General features: G+C 51.9%; 1 protein-coding gene across 1 annotated transcript in view; it reads right to left on the reverse strand.

The window, feature by feature from the left end:
* LOC122383317 overlaps nt 1-9,922 on the reverse strand; it is a 30,771-nt gene extending 20,849 nt beyond the window's left edge. The window contains exons 1-3 of the mRNA XM_043369621.1: nt 9,295-9,922; nt 3,522-3,678; nt 1,395-1,585 (exon numbers count right to left, since the gene is read on the reverse strand). Of these exons, the coding sequence (XP_043225556.1) occupies nt 1,395-1,585; nt 3,522-3,678; nt 9,295-9,361 (415 nt within the window). The 5' untranslated portion in view covers nt 9,362-9,922. The remainder of the gene's footprint in view (nt 1-1,394; nt 1,586-3,521; nt 3,679-9,294) is intronic.
* Between the last annotated feature and the right edge of the window lie 7,482 nt (nt 9,923-17,404).

Genomic DNA, 17,404 nt, shown 5'->3' on the forward strand with positions numbered 1-17,404 from the left:
TCCGCTGATCACGAATCTGGCATCTATTTTCCTCTTAGCCTTCATTTAGAGCTTCCAGATGGCAAAATTGTCTTATTTATTATAACTAACTTGAATTAGTGAAATAGCCTCTAGCAGGGATACTTCTTTGTGACCTTGACCTTTGAGCAGCCTTGTATCGTAAGATGAACCACAAATAGGGAACTGATAAGCTTCAAAACATTTCAAAACATCTTGGAAGTTAGCACGCAAAATGTGCGAAAAAGTGCCAAGTTTGAGGTCAATTTTGAGCGTGACCTTGACCTTGACCTTTGATTTTGAGCACAGTTTCGGAATCCTCAAATTCTCTTCTTTCGTTTGACACCCAATTTTACCGGTTTGATGCAGCCTGCCGTCCTCTAGAAGGCTTAATTTGAGATCACTACACATGTGCCGGTTTTTGCCTTTGACCTTGACCTCTGACCTTGAAAATTGACCTGAGGTCAAAAATTTTAGGTTCTTTAGAATCGTCTCGTAAGGACCTTTCGTTTGATATCGCTTTTGTTTCCGTAGCTCCCTTATTTACGGAGTTAGACAGGGGGGGGGGCGAAAAACGCCCCCCCCCGGGCTGCGGTGGTTGGGATTACCCCCCGGGCCCGGCCGGGTTAAGCTGGCCCCTGCTCGTCACCACCTTCTCAACTCACTGCCATGCGCGCTCAACTCCTTCCCCGTCTTTGTTCGTGTGCTGCCGACCTCTCGTATCACCACCCCTGCAACCGGGCGGCGTGGTGAGCGGCGGCAACTCGACTTTGTCGCTCGTCAGCGTCCTAATGGTCCCTGCATGACCGCCCCGGACGGCGATGTCACAGTGGTCCAGCCGCAGAGGCACGTCCCCGCCCGCCAGCAGCCCGGCCGGCTGCGCAGCTCCCACAATTAGACCGTGCAAATAAGTGCCCCGTAAAACGCGCCACCGCCGCCGCTGCTGGCTCAAACGGGAATGGCGGAGCCTGGATGGCGATCAGTGGGCGAGGCTGGACGGGGAGGAGCTCGAACAGAAGTCCAGGACCACACACGGCAACCCACCCAGCGTGGTATGACTCAACATAGCACTATAATAGCGAGTCGAACATGTCCGGATATAAGCAAAGTTGAGCGGGAAACATTTGTAAGCAATTGTTTTAAATGAACATTAACTCATCCTCTGAGAAAGTCATGCCCGCTTTATAGTGCCAGGTTTACTTGCCTCATTGCCTGACAAAAAAAAAAACATTCCTGCATTTACAGGCACGATCATTCATACTCGAACATAAGTATTGGTAAGTTCATTCATCTTGTTCAAAATAAAACTTCTGAAAAGGCAACCCACAGGAACATCAAACTGTTACCTCCAAGTCAAACACCGATCCCGCAGCCGATTGATGCCGCCTCTGACTCACTGTATAACATGAGCTCGTGGACAGTGCTGTTGGCGGTGGTGCGCAGCGAGCTCATCTCCTCCACGGTGGGGCACAGTTTGAGCGTGCTGTCGATGTGGGTGGCGCAGCTGCTCTGGGGGTCCCGCGTGTGAAGCTGCAGCACATTGGCCGAGCGGATCGCCAGGTGGAAGCAGCGCAGACACCCGTTACTCCTGTGAAACACGAGCGTGTGGCGTCACCAAATGGAAGGTCATGTCGGGTCAAAAATTGTTGCATGAGTGTAAGTGCTGGTCGTTTTTAGCTCATCACGCCTAAGGTGAATAACTTTTAGTTAAAGATAGACATTCTTAATAATGTTTCTCATTTAGCTCCGAAAATCGTATCCATTGTTAACGGTTAGTTCCGCTTTTGTAACATCTCATTCAACATTTTACCATATCTGCTCCTAAATTCTGCTTTAACAAGAGTCGCGACGGATTGCAATATGCTGATTTATGGCCAAATGTCTCACGGCACTGATGGCAATCACAATAATCACTTGTTGAATCACGCTCAGTGATTTTCCTGCGTCAGAGCCACGGAACACGAGTCCAGCGTTCCAAAAGATCTGCTTCTGCACTCGACTATTTTGTGTATGTCATGCAACCTTTTGTCTTGTGAAAAGTCAAAGGAGTGCCACTTTTTGTTTCTTTCGAGATCGACTGTGACTCTGTCACCACAGACAAGTGCTTAACCCAACATAATTGCTATTAATCTGATCAGTCGTCGATGACATTGCCAAAGTTTTGATTGCTAACTGGCAAATAAAAAGTGATACCTAGACATGAAGATGAACACCGATCACCAATTAACGGTGGTCCAACAGACACCACCATCCCATTACACCGCCTGTAAGCAGCCACTCACAGCCGAGGGCTCTGATAATGTCGCATCCAGTGCAGCGCAGTCCTAAGTTTTGTTTATACTGTCCAGTGGCCGGACATGTCATCATTATTCACCTCATATTGTTTACCGATCGATTTCCTATCCACATGCTTGAAGTACAATGTACATGCATTGTAATTGTGTTGATTTCCTATTGAATTGATTAGTTACCTGAGCTCCTGGCATTTTTAATTACCATAGCTCCTGGTAATGTTATCGGAAATTTCCAATAGACTGCCACCCAGTCTCCCCAGCTGCGCAGTGTCGAGTTTATCCTGCACGTGTTTCGGCCAGGACCGTTCACCACCCGCGCCGGATAATTAGCTGATTTTGACCGGATACCATATGACCGCAATGCCAGGTCGTGTCTGATAACGCTCTGGGTCGTGGCTGACTGATAGAGCTGTTAGCTGCGGTTTCATTTGAAAGGTGTTTCCGGACCGTGCCATATAGCAGACATAGACAAGTCGTAGATTTTTGGGAGTTGTGAAATTTCTGGCAGTGCATAATATTGAAGCTAGATTATAGCATGCCCATATCGTAGTTTTTAGTCTATTTTCTTCTTTCCATTTGCGCCTGCGGCTGATATTACTTGCCAGATTGTGTTGAGAATAGTAGATGTTTGCAGTTTGTGCCTCTACTGAACAAACGTAAAAGTGAAGAATGTTCGTTTGTAAACTGACAAACTTTGGAACAACTAAATAGAGGAGCACATAAATTATTGTTGTGCCGATCAGACGCCATTTCGGTTCCGTTCCGGATGGAACACCCCGTGAGAACCGGGCGTAAAACACATGGACCCACCGGCTCTCCGACAAAGCCTCCCGCCGCCAGCAATTACTGGCCAAATTGGCCGGCGTGCCACCGTCCGCGGGCCTTTAAACACGGCCGGACGGCCGCCACGCCGGCCCTCTCTGCTAGGGGGACCGGAAGCCGCCGCCGCGGGCAGACGACACCCGCCGATCGCACGGCATTGGGCAGCTCCGATCGGCACGGCGGCATATGGTAGCTCTCCGTGTGAGAAGAACTCCCGGCAGTGAGTGAGACATTAGAGCCGGGAGACGTGATCATTACTGACGCAGAAATACAGTCGTCTCGGGCGCTAATGGTTCGGCGCTGGCATCCAATTTCATTACAAGGTCCTATAGATGTCAGGTGATAATAACCACTTATTGACAAATTAACAAAAAAATAATGATGTATTATGGACCTGGATTCACTTACATGTCCTGGAGAATGAGGTTGTTATCTACTCTGGTGTGACAGGCGCCGTAGGGCAGCATCTTGTTGATTTCGATCATCACCTCCGAGTACTCGTTCGGCGCCCGCTGGACGGCGTAGGTGCCGTGGTACTCGAACGGGAAGAAACAGTCGCTCCAGCCTGCAACAAACATAAGTGCATGCAATTAACCATAAGTGGCGGTAAGCGCAATCACTAAAAGCTGTTCTATTTATGACATAAGAAGTTGGCAGCCAGTCATTCTTACAAATGCAATGCATAAGATGTTTCATCCTCCTTCTAGCACTCGGGTTACAAGCAAATTATCAATGATTGAAAACATTCATTACATATTCAACATCTATCACGGAAACTCACAGACACCCTTAGACAAGCATGAACAACAAACATCCTAATGTATGTGATCCCACGGCCAAGAAACATCGTAAATAACTCCAACCTCACTGTGGACATGTCATGATAAACAGTCTACCGAACACTGCGGCTTGCAGCCTTCAGTACCATGAATAACTAACGATATACTGCCACGATCGGGGCAGGCGAACAGTGAACGCGGCAGACATGATCCCGACAGAGGGCTGCGGAGAGCGGAGTTACGAGCGCGGCGGAGGTGGGTTCGTTAACGAGCGGCAGCGCGGGAGGCAGGTATCCCTCCCTCCCTCCCCTCTCCGGACGGGCCGGCGCAGTCCTGGACCGCGCGGCGGTGGAGGGGAGTTCGGAGGTTTACGGCCGGGATGAGTTGCCCCCGGCTGTCTACTGAAGGAGGACTGCAGCCGGCAGCTGCAGCACGTGCGAATGGACTCCGACACGCACGGGCAGCAGGAAGAGGCGAGCGCAATGAATGAAATGAATGGACAGCCCGGGAGGGCGTACTTGATGGTGATGGATGTAAAAAGAGGAATGTGGCATTTCAGCAGTTTTTTATGTAATGATGGGAATGATTAAAATAGTTAGCGTGGAAAGTATGCTTTCAAATGTGAGTAGCGAATAGGAGAGCACACATATACCTAGCATACAGCTTTCCAGTGCGCATGTTGGGAAAAGGGAGCAATACCATTGCTCATTATTCATAGATTGGTGTATCTTAGCCATTTACATGAACCAAAACTGCGCACTTGTAAGTACGTGCTTCATTACAACACTTTTAAGACATGAGATCATCTTTATTGGAAGCAACATAAGAGTATTGCAAGTAGTTCCTTGGAAATCGTCTAAAACGGCTGAAGCTATGATCGTTACCGCTATCTCCTTGTGCCAGCCTTTAGCATGCGGTAATTTAAAGTATCGTATGAGGGGCATTGAGGAAGGTTAAGACTTAAGAGAGATGTAATTGAGATAGGAATAGAAAAAAGCGCAAAAGGTCATGCTGAGTCAGGAGTGAATATCGGATTGGTTAATAAAACAGAGCAAACTTTGATTTAGTTTCAACTGAAAGTCAGTCAGCGCGCAGCCACGCATATTCTAATAAGCAGCCATCCATGATCCAATGTCTATGTTATGTTTATCTATAATCTACATTACAATTATGTCTTTTGCAAGTTTCACACACGCAAAACCCAGGTGAAAATTTTATCACATTAGAACAGGTTTAGACCTGCTCCACTTGTGCCCCAAAATTCAAGTTCTTTCACGTCTAACCCACACTAAATGCTCCCATTTCCCGTCCCAAACACCGCTCTATCAGCGGGGCTTCGGGTGGTGACTTGATCGGGCAAGATAAACATAACCCGGCGACCACCGTTCCCGGTCCGAGCTGGACACCGTTTATGGGGCACGCAGCGGCGATCCGGGTCCTAATGTGACTGCCCCCGCTGGGAGGAGCGGTGTGACTCCACAGCGCCACTCTCACCCAGCGGCCGGCTGTTTTTACACCGGCTGGACGGCCGGCGCAGCTGCCCAGGGCGGCGGACGGCGGACGGAGCCCTGCCCTCACCACAAACCCTTCCCTGCCCGCCGCCCAGCTCCGCCAGGACAGATGGCAGGCGGGCCGTCGGGCCGGTGCACCGCACCCATGGCAGGTCTCAGGTGTGGTCGGGGACCCGGCCAGCGGCCTGGATCAGCGCCCGTCCTCCCAGGTGTGGTCCGATCTGCTCGGTGTGTGTCCCCGTCTGTCTACCTCACTCAGACCTTCGGCCGACCATTCGTGCGCTCCATTAGAGTTAGAAAGCAGCGGTGTCGAGCCAGTAAAGAGGTGACAGTGCCCACCGCTCCACCAGACTCGACGGAGGACGTGATTGGCCGGCATTTCCTGCGCTCAGCCGCCGACCGAGATGACCTCGAGGAATGTCCACCGACATGTAATCGGCACAGATTTAGACCCGTGTCCATTAGGGGCCAATAAAACCGGTCGCGCTGGAACTGACACCCGCAGATAAGGCTAAGGTATTGGTTCCATTAACACGCGGCCCCGCTCGGCGCCGAACCGGGACAGTTGATCAGGCCAAACAGAAGACGTCTATATAAAGTATCTATCTACTGATGGCGCTCCGACAATCGCTACAAAATACACCTCTTAGGCGACACATTATCCATGATTGACAAATTCCATTCTTTGTGTTCTGCTTGTTGCCTAGAGCCACCGCAGTTAAGCTGAAATAATGTACTGGCCGGAGTTTAGTTATTTGAATGCTCTTGAATGCTCACTGCATCATGATAAGAGCAAGGTCAACCTCATTTCCTTTGCAGAGCGGACAATTATTCGACCCTTACATTAGGCACGGCTCTTTATTCGCGCGGCGCCTGAACTACCTGTGACAAATCATTAGCCGGCAGATGGGGTGCATTCCAGGGGCTCTGGCAGGCCGGCACGCTCGGCGGCATTCAGCGCCGCCGCCGACCCCCTCGCGCTCTCAAACACCCCAGACTGCGTGACCAATACCGGACGCCTTTCGGCAGCCGACAAAGGCGGCCCACCAGTCATCCGGGCCTTTCAATGAGCACACCATATTTCACGCTGAATTCACGGCGGGGTGGGAGGCAGCGCCGGGCCGCCGGCGCGCGGCGCCGCCCCATTGTCCCATGGCAGGGCGGCCAGTGCGCGCAGCCGGCACCTCTCTGCGGCCAGTGCGCGCAGCCGGCACCTCTCCGCGGCAGCAGCCCCGTCTGCCGCGCACCATGAATAGACCGGCGCTCGGCCGCTGCTGCGCGAGATGAGCCGGTGAGCGGCCACTGGTGTCCGCGCTCGTCTGATGAGGAACGATCAGCTCCTCCGATATAGCCCGTGAGGTCCACGGCGCCTTTGTTGTCGGTAGGATGGTGGCGGAGATTGGGAGGGTGCCGAGCTGAGCGGCGGTAGGCGCTGAGAGGTGGGCTCCACGTCTGCTCGGTAACCGGAGAGGACGGGGCCTGTTTCCGCCTGTCAGTGACACGCCAACAGCGGCCGACGGACAGCTGTTCCAGCCTTCCTTTCCTACCGTTTTTTATTCACTCCCACAGACATAGAACAGAGCCGCACGAGCTGAGCGACGATTGAGGCGGTGGATTAATGGATCAGAAGTCGTTGATTAATGCGATAAGCGTTGCATAAAAACTCCATTCTTTTATTGACTCTAGTGCGTTAGTCGTACCCAGCTCACCCCAATAGACATCCGGCAAATGCATAAATGTTTCTACAAATAAACATTGGAAATGTGTTTTCCTGCCATCAATCTAAAATCTTACGCCCAGAGTGACAAGTTTTCCTCAATTTCCATGTCGAGTTGTAACAGAACCGTGGACCACGCCCCGTAATATGCGGGTGGGTGGTGTGTTTACTGTTCGACGCCTTGTTTAGAGCTCGGAAAACCCGTTGTTGACTGACACCACGGAACACTCGCTTTCAAAACGTGACCAGGGCTATGGCCAGTGGAGACGTTTCCTTAGTCTCACCAAAAACTATTGTGGTCCGAGTTCTACTGACTGCCAAAATCAGGTGTCTCGGGTGACATTTTTACATGTAACTCCTCGATATGCCATTTATTGGACACATCTGAACATTCGATCTACAAGCACCCTCATTTTCAAGATATACGTCTACCTAAAAAGCTGTCATTACTAGAATCATCGCTTTAGTACCGTTCTGTATCAGAAAGTCATGCACCAAAACTCCGGACCTATATTCGATTTTCCCTTCGAACTGCCTTCAGCCCCCCCTCCCCCCTCCAGTCAGTGCCTCGGTAACCCAGTGGGCAGGTCGCTCCTCTCTCTCCGCGGGGCACGGGCAGTCGTGACACAGACACCGACCTGATGAAGACGTGACTGCGTGACACCGGGTCACGACGTGCTTCGGAACGGACGTGCCGCTCGCGACCATAACTCGGTCACGCCAAGTCAAATGGCTCTGATTTAAACCGCCGCCTAGCTCGAGATTAACATCGGCCGACGCTCGATTGCAATGCACGTGCCGCACTAACTTGTGCGCCTTTCGTTGCGCCGGGAATGTGTGGGCAGCGAGCCAGTGGAGCGCAGCGGGTGGCTGGGCTGGTCGGGGCAGCTCTGGGATGGCCGGCGCTGGGCTGGGTCACTGTAGGATATACACAGGACTGACCGCGGGTTGGGTGGAGCTGCGCGCGGATGCCAAACGCCCCCCGGCTGTGTAGGTTTATCGTTCCGCTTGGGTTGGTTCTCATCACCTGCCCTGCCCGCCCGACTCGAGTCATCATTCATGCCTCTCGGATGACTAATGACGCCGTGGTCCACCTTTAGTTGACTGGAAATGACTGATGACTGTTTTGATCCCACATAAGATACCAGAAGCTGATAGGACAGTAGACGATCAATAGAAAATATGCCGTTTGTTTGCAATGAACGGCCGACCTTTGCTTGATTGACATTTGATATTTGCATGATGGCAAATCGGTAGCCTGAAAGAATTCGTGAGCAAATACAAGCCCATCCACCACGGTCACCTGGATATGCCACTCAAAGCTCGTTTTAAAACGGCATGGCTGTTTCGCTTATAAGAAGCTGTGGACACTCTGCGGTAACGATCCTTCAGTAGATCCCAATAAAAACAAAAAACTATTCCTTATCCATCCAATAATCAATTACTCAACAATGGCGCAACCTTGACAACTATGTGGCTGTTGTCCGATGAATGACACCGTCGTTTGGTAACTCGCAGCCGCAAAAACTCCCAGGGCGAGAGAGCCGCGGTAAAAAGTCGCCGTTCCTGTAATATCTCCCTCTCATGATACGGTGGGTGTGTGTCTTCTTTGCCTCGTCTGTCATGTCCAAGCGCTGACGAGTGGGGCTGTGTTTGGATTCAAACGAGGGAAAACAGAGAGGAAATATCACGTTTCATCTAATAGCTGAAACTGTGTTGTTTTAACAGCCAGGGCATCCCATGGAGGTGGGAGTGAATATATTAGAATTAATTTCACGGCCCAACCAGAAGGATTGCTTGGTGATGTGCTCCACTTGCCACGCTGTGAAGAGTACATACATACTTTTTTATAACGCACCCTCACCACCCACAGAAGACAATGGTTGCGTAATGATTAACTTCATGAAGAGCGTGGATTGTGTAAGCCCATAGACATCACGATTTGTAAGCTAAAAGAACTGGTAGTAACCAGACGTCAAAACAGCCATTGCGATAAGCATGACAGTCGAAATGGTGTCGTAACACGCCGCGTGGGATCTCACCGGCAGCTACTTACTTAGGCAGGTCATCGAACTGCCTGAGATAAATCATAGTCAGGCAGGCGGTGGGCATGGTCGAATACATTGCAGCCGAGCGGGCAGCATGCCAGTCAATCTCTGATTTGTTGCACTTACCGCGGCTGAGGGAGGCGAGTAGGACGACCGTGGCCAGCCACATGTTGGCGCCCGTATCTGATGTCATTTGACGTCACTGGTGCTCAGACACCTGGCCGAGCCTCCTTCGACGGACACTGTCCGGCGCCGGGGATTTCAGACGTGCCGCAGATGCGCAGTTGAGTCCTGGCAGGCTCGCCGTGTCCTCTGTCTTCAACTACACGAGGCCAGCGGCTTCACCACTGTCTGTTATCCAATGACAGAAGAAAGACTGGGCAGCTATTGAGGCACCTCCAGAGCCTCACGGTCTCTCTCAGAAACAGCAACACAACTTCCGTCAAACACGGTCTTCTTCCTCGAGCTCGGACTGTCCAGTCTCCGGCACGCCGCAGCCGCTCCTCTGCGGCTATCCTGTCGATCTCGCTCCGGTCCGGTCTGACGGTCCTCTGGTCCTCCTCTGGTCCGGTCTGCTGGTCCTCTGGTCCGGTCTGGTGGTCCTCTGGTCCGGTCTGGCGGTCCTCTGGTCCGGTCTGGCGGTCCTCTGGTCCGGTCTGGCGGTCCTCTGGTCCTTCCGGCCGGTCCCGCCGCCGGTCAGTCGGTCTGTGGACGGACGGCACTGCTCCGCCGCCCCGCTCAGTGAGCACACTGCCTCCCGCCGCCGCCGCCGCCGCCCCAGCAGCCGCCGCCGCCGAGACCGTCAGCCGGTCGCCGGCCAATGAGAGCCTGGCTAGTGGCTGCCGATATCCGGTCGGTCAGCCGCGACCGCGCCGACCGGAGCCGACCGCGACCCGTCAGGTCACACGGTGGGACCACGCTGACTTTAACCCTGTCAGATCGTCAGGTCACCGAGGTGACCTGTAGGGACTGAACCGGCCTTGACATGTCAGAGGTCGCCAGGTCAGGTCGCCAGGTCAGGTCGCCAGGTCAGGTCGCTAGGTCAGGTCACCAGGCTGCTCGACGACCACCAGTGATTGCAAGGGCCCGAAGCCTTCTGTTCGCCAGGTCAATCGTTGACCGACGCTGGTCAAGCGGACACCAATCCTGTCTGGTCGTGGGGATAAGGGGAGGGGAGTGATTCCGACAGGTTATCTTCGTTGAAAAACTGGCGGGTGGTAATTGCCAGGAACTCATTCATTGCAAATGCTCATAATTCTGTGCACAACCTCTAAACATCAAGGCGAACGCTTCACAGGGTTAATGAGTGCAAAAATGCAATTTATCGTAAGCTATCAACACGTGAACGGTGAATGGTAAGGTTTGAAGAATGTGCTACAATGAATTACGCCTTTTAATTACGGAGTAAATCCTTCGAGGCAGCTTCCAAGTCAATCAAAAGAAAAAACTTGTCACTAGGCAGAATTCCCATTGATCTTTCCGCTCATTTCTTTTTATTGCAGCTTATAATTGCGAACCCGGATCTGCAACTTGAATATAACAGAAATTGGTATAACAAATAAGTGCACGTTTGAAAGTAGTTTTTATCATTTATTGGGATAGCTGTGGCAAAGTACATTTTATATAAATTCTATATAAATCCGAAATTCATTCCCTCAAGCATGCTGTCATTATATTATATAATGTATTCAGATTCTTCTTCCGTGAAAATCGTAAAATAAACACCTTTATCAGCTTAGTATCTAACATTTAATATAGTGCAATGCTGCCAGGCTGTCAGAAAGCTCTCATGGATATACAACTCTTCTAATATTGTCAGGTGAACAGAGCATCACAAGCATTACGACAACTGTTCTTGCTTCATTTTCAATGACTAATAACAGCCTTCCAAGTCGCAGGCACCACCCATATGCAAGCTCTCATCCCGCTGCAATCATCCAGCTGCCACGTCTGACCTGCCACTCCCGCCAGGCACGTGACCTCGCACCGACCCGCGGTCACGGCGCCGGGTGTGTGAAGTGGGCGCGGGCGTCGGCCGCGCTCAAATGGGATGAGCGCCCCGGTGACGTCATTGGCCCGATGGGGATGTAGCAGGTCGCAGTCGGGGAGATCACGATCCGATGCAGGCGTGTTGGGAGCCGCTCACTTTCTGCCGTCACGAGTTATGGCGTTGGCGGTTTGTGGTCCAACTGACCGGTTAGCGGCTATAGGACTGCGGGTCTCTGCGGGTCTCCGGTTATCGGTTTGTGTGGCTGGTGGGTTTATTAGCACTGTCACTAGGCATTTGTAGTTGAATCAGGGAAGGATTGGGCGACGGGATTCGAGCCATGCGACTTTCTATCAACACTTCTCCGCCGGTCATTCAGCCGATCTGGGAGCTGGCGAAAGGGCTGAATCCCAAGCGGGCGACAATCGCGGCGTGCGAATTCCGCCGTTTGGCACTGTAAGCGGCTTTATTTGAGTCCGACGGCGCTCTCTCGTCGAGGAATGCACTCCACCGGAAGTGAGTGGGCCAGACGGTGGGCAGCGAGGTAAACAGCGCAAACAACGAGTCTAGCTGGGCTCTGTGCCACCGACTCGATAGCTACTCGATCGATAGATGCTCAATCATCGACGGAAACCGTCTCGGCCAGCAGTGCTGTTATTGATGGTGTTTTCTGGGTGGAGAAGCTCAGCAGTTTGCTGTCGGCGTACTTTAAAGGGTGCAGCGACGGAAATGGCTGCCGTGGGGTCATGGTGGGAAAGGGCTGAAAGGGTAGCCACTCGTTGGCAGTGAGTTTCGCACACAAAACCTGCAGTGGGTCAATTTATTTGCAGACCTAATTCCAAAGACCAAAGACAAGCTGATGAACTTGTCCTAAATAATGTGATTTAGGGCGATGGACGAAATTTTCATTTTGCATTGTACGGTGGCATTTGAAATTGATCGTAAACGTGTGATGCAAACAATAAATAATGAGTAATCGTCATGAACAAAAAATAAGTTGAGATGCATTGATGAAGTGTATAGCTTAAAGTTAGCTGTGTAAAGAAGCATGCGTTGTACATGATGCTGAATTTTATTAATAAATTAATGCATTGTTTTGCCATACGGGGAACTTCTCTTACTTCCTCCCTCCATTTCTCTCTCTCTCTCTCTCTCTCTCTCTCTCTCTCTCTCTCTCTCTCTCTCTCTCTCTCTCTCTCTCTCTCTCTCTCTCTCTCTCTCTCTCTCTCTCTCTCTCTCTCTCTCTCTCTCCTACCGACTGCTCAATCAGACCCACCACCGTCTCATTAACCAGCCTCACAAATCCCAAACGTTTCAGCCTTCCGCCGTTCCGCATAAGCCGGCCTATTTGGTGGATGGCTTGCGTGCACACCCAGCCCAGAGTGAGTTTAGAGTCCGCAGAAGAATGAGTTGTGACGAGTCTTGTGATCCGGCTGCGACGCCCAAATGACAACGGCGTCTGATGAATTATTAAGACGTCATCAGAAGCATATTTGAGACGCAGGTTCGTTCATTGCTTCAAGACCCTGAGAATGAACAACATTTTATATTTTGCGCGCCAGACCGCTACGTTGTGCTGTCACATATTATCTACGAGATGTCTCACATTTCTGCTGGCATTCCTGCCAATTAAACCAGCTTCAGCAATGCCAACGGGAGCCGTCCCAGCTCCCTGGAATTATGCAGAATACAAATCCCCTGCTCATAAGACTGAATAATCAGATTACCGTGCAATTTCTCATAGACCAACTGGCCCATCTACAATCCGCAGAGGTCACTTGCATCAAGAAACTCCAATTAGTAGACTCGTGGGCTGCCTGTCAAGATTACTTTGCGTCTTCCCGTCACACCGCTGAAGTACACCATCAAGCAGTTTGGCACGGGCATGCACTATTTGTCTGAAGGGTCGGGCGCGGCTTCCTTTATAACTGGACAGCCAGCGGCAGCAATGACAGGCCTCGGCCGCCCGCCCTGCCGCTACTTCAGCGCAAATTATGGCGACTTTGATGTCGGCAGAAGCACTATGGCCGGCGGCAGTACCACATTCCATGCGGCCGGACGTGTAATGGCACCACGCTGCAGGAACGAGCGGGCGGCGGCGCACCGGCCGGCGAGGGGCGACCCACCCTACACCGGCACTCAGAGGGACTAACATCCATCAGCAGGACGTCCTACCTCCGATAGCAGGACCTCTCATCTCCTCCACTTTGGCTTCCAACTTCCAAAACTGTCTATCGCGATTTCCAGCCTCCAACAGCATAGTTTTCCGTCAGAACTTAAAAACTCCGTTACTAGGACGTCCAACATTCTGCAAGACTTCAAACCTTCAAAACCAGAGCTTCAACATCCGTCAACAGGAAGACATCAAGACATCGGAGCCTGAACAGCAGAGCTTTAGACCTCCACCATTAGGACTACACCGCGTTGTCTGAAAGGAAAACTGCTCCGCTCTGGTCTGGTGTCAGCGAATGAACAATGAATGACCAGGCTGCTTCAGTTACATTTGCATGAGCTCATCACACATGAAGCCATAAATGGGGTGTGATTAGAATCAAAGTAAACACCGTATGAATTATGATGACGTTAAATGTGAAATGGATTGGCATATTGTGTTGCGGTATTTGATACTGGTTGTCTACTTGCACACAGCACACATAACCTTTGCTGTCTTTATCCTAAAGGTCACCAGCGTGGGACAAAATATGAGTTTAGGATAGTGAAGATAGCAGAACAGCAGACTCTCACGCTGATGAATGGCGTTTATTGTTTCTTTTTTTAAGCTGCTACCGTGTTTACTACTACGGAGACCGTCATTGGTCAAAGAACAGTCCTATGGTTATCAATTTGCGGTCTTCTGTTCATTGTTCAATGCATGCGGTTTCGTTGGCTTAGTCATAACAACGGGAGTCGGGAGTAAAAACGTTGCCCGCTGAGCAGCTCATACTCAACATTTTACCACCCGTTGTCAACTAGCTGCAGAAAATGTCTTCGCTTTGCATCGATGAATGCAAAGTAATTTTGATTGTATCAGCTCTTACAATCAATTCATGTTTTAAAACCACATGCCTGAGACAACCACAATTGAGTTGTAATTTTGTAATCGCACATAAATTGTAACTGTTCTGTAGGTATAGCCCAATAACTGACGACAACTGCCCTCCGGAAGTCTCCAATTAAGTTTATCTTCATATATTCACTTAGCTTTTCTGGGGCGAGTGTTTTAGCGGAGTTAAGTGGAAAATATGAAATAGATAAAGGGTTCTATTCATTTTGTCCTCTCCCTTTTAAAAGGGGCTAGAATTCGAAACTCCTGTCAACACTAATCAACCTTTAATTAGCAGGCCCATCCTTGCCACCCCTGCCTGGGCACTCCTTTAAAGGCCGGCTCGGTGACCTCTCAAGGTCTGCCGGGCCGACCGCTAATCCCAGTTCCGTGAGCGGGTGCAGTGTGCCCGGGGCGCGCTGCCGAACAGCCCTCAGCGCGCAGACACTGATCTGGCCAGGTAGCCGGCGTCAGGGAGCTACCGAAGCCGCCCCCGGGCATCCCACGGTGCAGGGCAGGGCATGGAAGGGCAGGATCCGGGGCAGGGCAGGGTAGAGACAGGGACAGAAGGTGGTCAGGTCATCGAAGAAATATCAGGTCGCTGGGCACTGGGGAACACGTAAGATATAATGAACATCGCATCGACGATAGTTATTACTTACATGCATGCTATAAAGGATATGTGTAGTGATATGTCTGCAGCTACAATGCATTACCGGCACATTCCAGAGCATTATCTGACGATGTAGAATGATATGACATGTTCTTTGTGCACCTATGACACCACGCGGTGGCATGGACAAGAGAAAGCTGACAAGATGACAACACAAGGCAAATCATGAGGGCCGGACAATAGGAAGCCTGCCATGCACCAATGTGGACAAACAAACACACGTCCCAGCCTGCTCAGGCCACAGGCAGTCAAACAGCGCACTGGCAATGAATGAAGCGGCCTCAGCTCTCTGGCCAATTAGCCACTGCCTGGGGTGGGGTGTTCAGCGGCAGCGGTGGCGGGCTGAGGAATGCGTGCCCCGCGGCGGGCCCGGCGAGCAGCTGACGGGCGGCACTCTGCAGCTCCGAGGGGCCGAGGGCCGGCCAGCTGGTCAGTCGCAGGGATTAAGGACGGGCCGAGGGACATCCGACGCCGCCGGGGACGGGACAGCTGGGCAGGATGACCCGCGGAGGTCTGACTGAGGTCAACTGGCGCAATGAACCGGCTCCAAGACCAGCGAACCCACCGAGACCCGACTGTGTCAAATAGACACACCGAGACCGTACCAAAGTGCAAACCCTCCAATTACCGACCTTTGCAGACGGAGTCTCCACCATCAGACCTACAAGACTCGACCAGCAGCCATCGAAGCTGAACTACAAGACAGAGTTCCGAGCTCCAACTATCAGCCTTCCGATCCCCAACCATCAGACCAACGAGCTCCGATCATCCCACCATCCTCAGAGCCCAGCCGTGACTATCCAATGACCGCACCCGGGGTGACTGTGACCGTCCTGTGACCGCGCCCCGGCTGACCGTGACCGTCACATGACCGCACCCCGGCTGACCGTGACCGCGCCCGGTCCGGCGTTGACCGCCGGTGTCCGGATACCATGTTGGATTAGGGTCCGGGTGCGTGGGATGGCAGACGGTCGGCCCGGTGAGATTGTTGCTGGGTACCCCGCCTACAGACCCGCCTGTCCTGGTGTAAGGCTGCAGCTGCAGGCTGGACAGACTGAGCTACCGGACCATTACCCCGGAGTGCGGACCACCGGAGAACAACTGGAGCGGTGGACCACCGTCGGAGCGGGGTCATCGCGAGCGGGCTGCTGATGGACTAAATCTGGACCGCAGTGAGACTTCTGTAGGTTCACCATGATGGAATCATGTATGATCACTGTAAGACCATTGTGGGAACTTAGACCACCGTTGAAACATTTGTCGCACCAATGCCGAACTATCGGAAGTTACGGCCTGACCATAATTGGATCCCCGTGCGACCACTGCAGAATAATTAGTTATAAACTGCTCACGTACCGACGGGTGACCTAAGCTGAACCACTTTGGACACATCTATGAATTGGACCTACATATGTGTGAGCGCTGCTAAGTCGCTCTCTTCCATCCTCCCGGACCAAAATATAATCAAGCAGAAGCGTTTCCCTCTACCATTACAGCTCGTTTGCCAAATTAAGCCAGTCTCTAGCACTGTGATTCCAAACAGAAATATAGAGCAAACCGCCATCGTGCTAAAGAACATCAGCGCAGCTAACTGCGAATGGTGAACTAATAACCGGCACAAAATGCCCAGTCTATTCATTTGTCTGAATCTGAGCACCGCGCTCACCCTCGGAAAACCCGCTCGACGCCCACCGCCCGCTGGACGGCTCTCTGGTCAGGGAGCGCTGTGCACGTTTGACCCCGCGTCTGCCGCCCTCACCAGTGCAGCTCCGTAATCACCAATCAGCCATGGGCCTGATTAGGCACGGCCACATGCCGCCACCCCATCAAACAGACCGAACGGAGCGCCAATCACACCTCCAGCAGCTAGCGCGGTGCTGATTGGAGCGGTGATTCATTGGATGATCCGGATAAGGAGTGTTGATCCAGGTGATTCAGATAGGTGATGTGAATGGCTATACAGAAGTGATCCATACAATTGTCCGTGTGACGATTCAGGATGTGAACCAGGATGTGATCCAGCGAGGATCAAGACACGGTGACCTTAAGCTGTGACCCTGACAGAAATCTTGGCGTGATCCTATGAAGATGAACCCAGAATTCCAGCGAAAATCAATGTGGTGATCCAGGTAGGGGTCTAGCTCGTTATTTGAGGGGAGTGGGCTTGGTATATGATTGGCGATTCTGCTAAAAAGTCAAAGTCGGGGCTGCTCAGCTGAGCTGGGGAGCTGAGATGAGAAGCTGAGAAGTCGGAGCGCGGTGCTGGCGCTGACCATGATCCACAGGTGTGACCGAAGCGGCTGCTCGCTGCTGCTCAGCCATGTATCGATAATCACTGAACCGTGTCATCCGTGCCACTCGGGCCGTGCACATCGGCGGCCCAGCTGCACCGAGAGCAGCGCGCGTGGCTGACTGGGACACAATCTAAAACGGATGCACCGCGGCTGCACCGCTCGACCGACCGCGCGGAAAATGACTTATAGCACGGACGATGAGATGAACTTGTCAACACATGGAGACTTGTTCCCATGTT

The sequence above is a fragment of the Amphibalanus amphitrite genome, unplaced genomic scaffold (genome assembly GCF_019059575.1).
Source record: "Amphibalanus amphitrite isolate SeventyFive unplaced genomic scaffold, NRLGWU_Aamphi_draft 000160F_arrow, whole genome shotgun sequence".
Taxonomy (NCBI): Eukaryota; Metazoa; Arthropoda; class Thecostraca; order Balanomorpha; family Balanidae; genus Amphibalanus; species Amphibalanus amphitrite.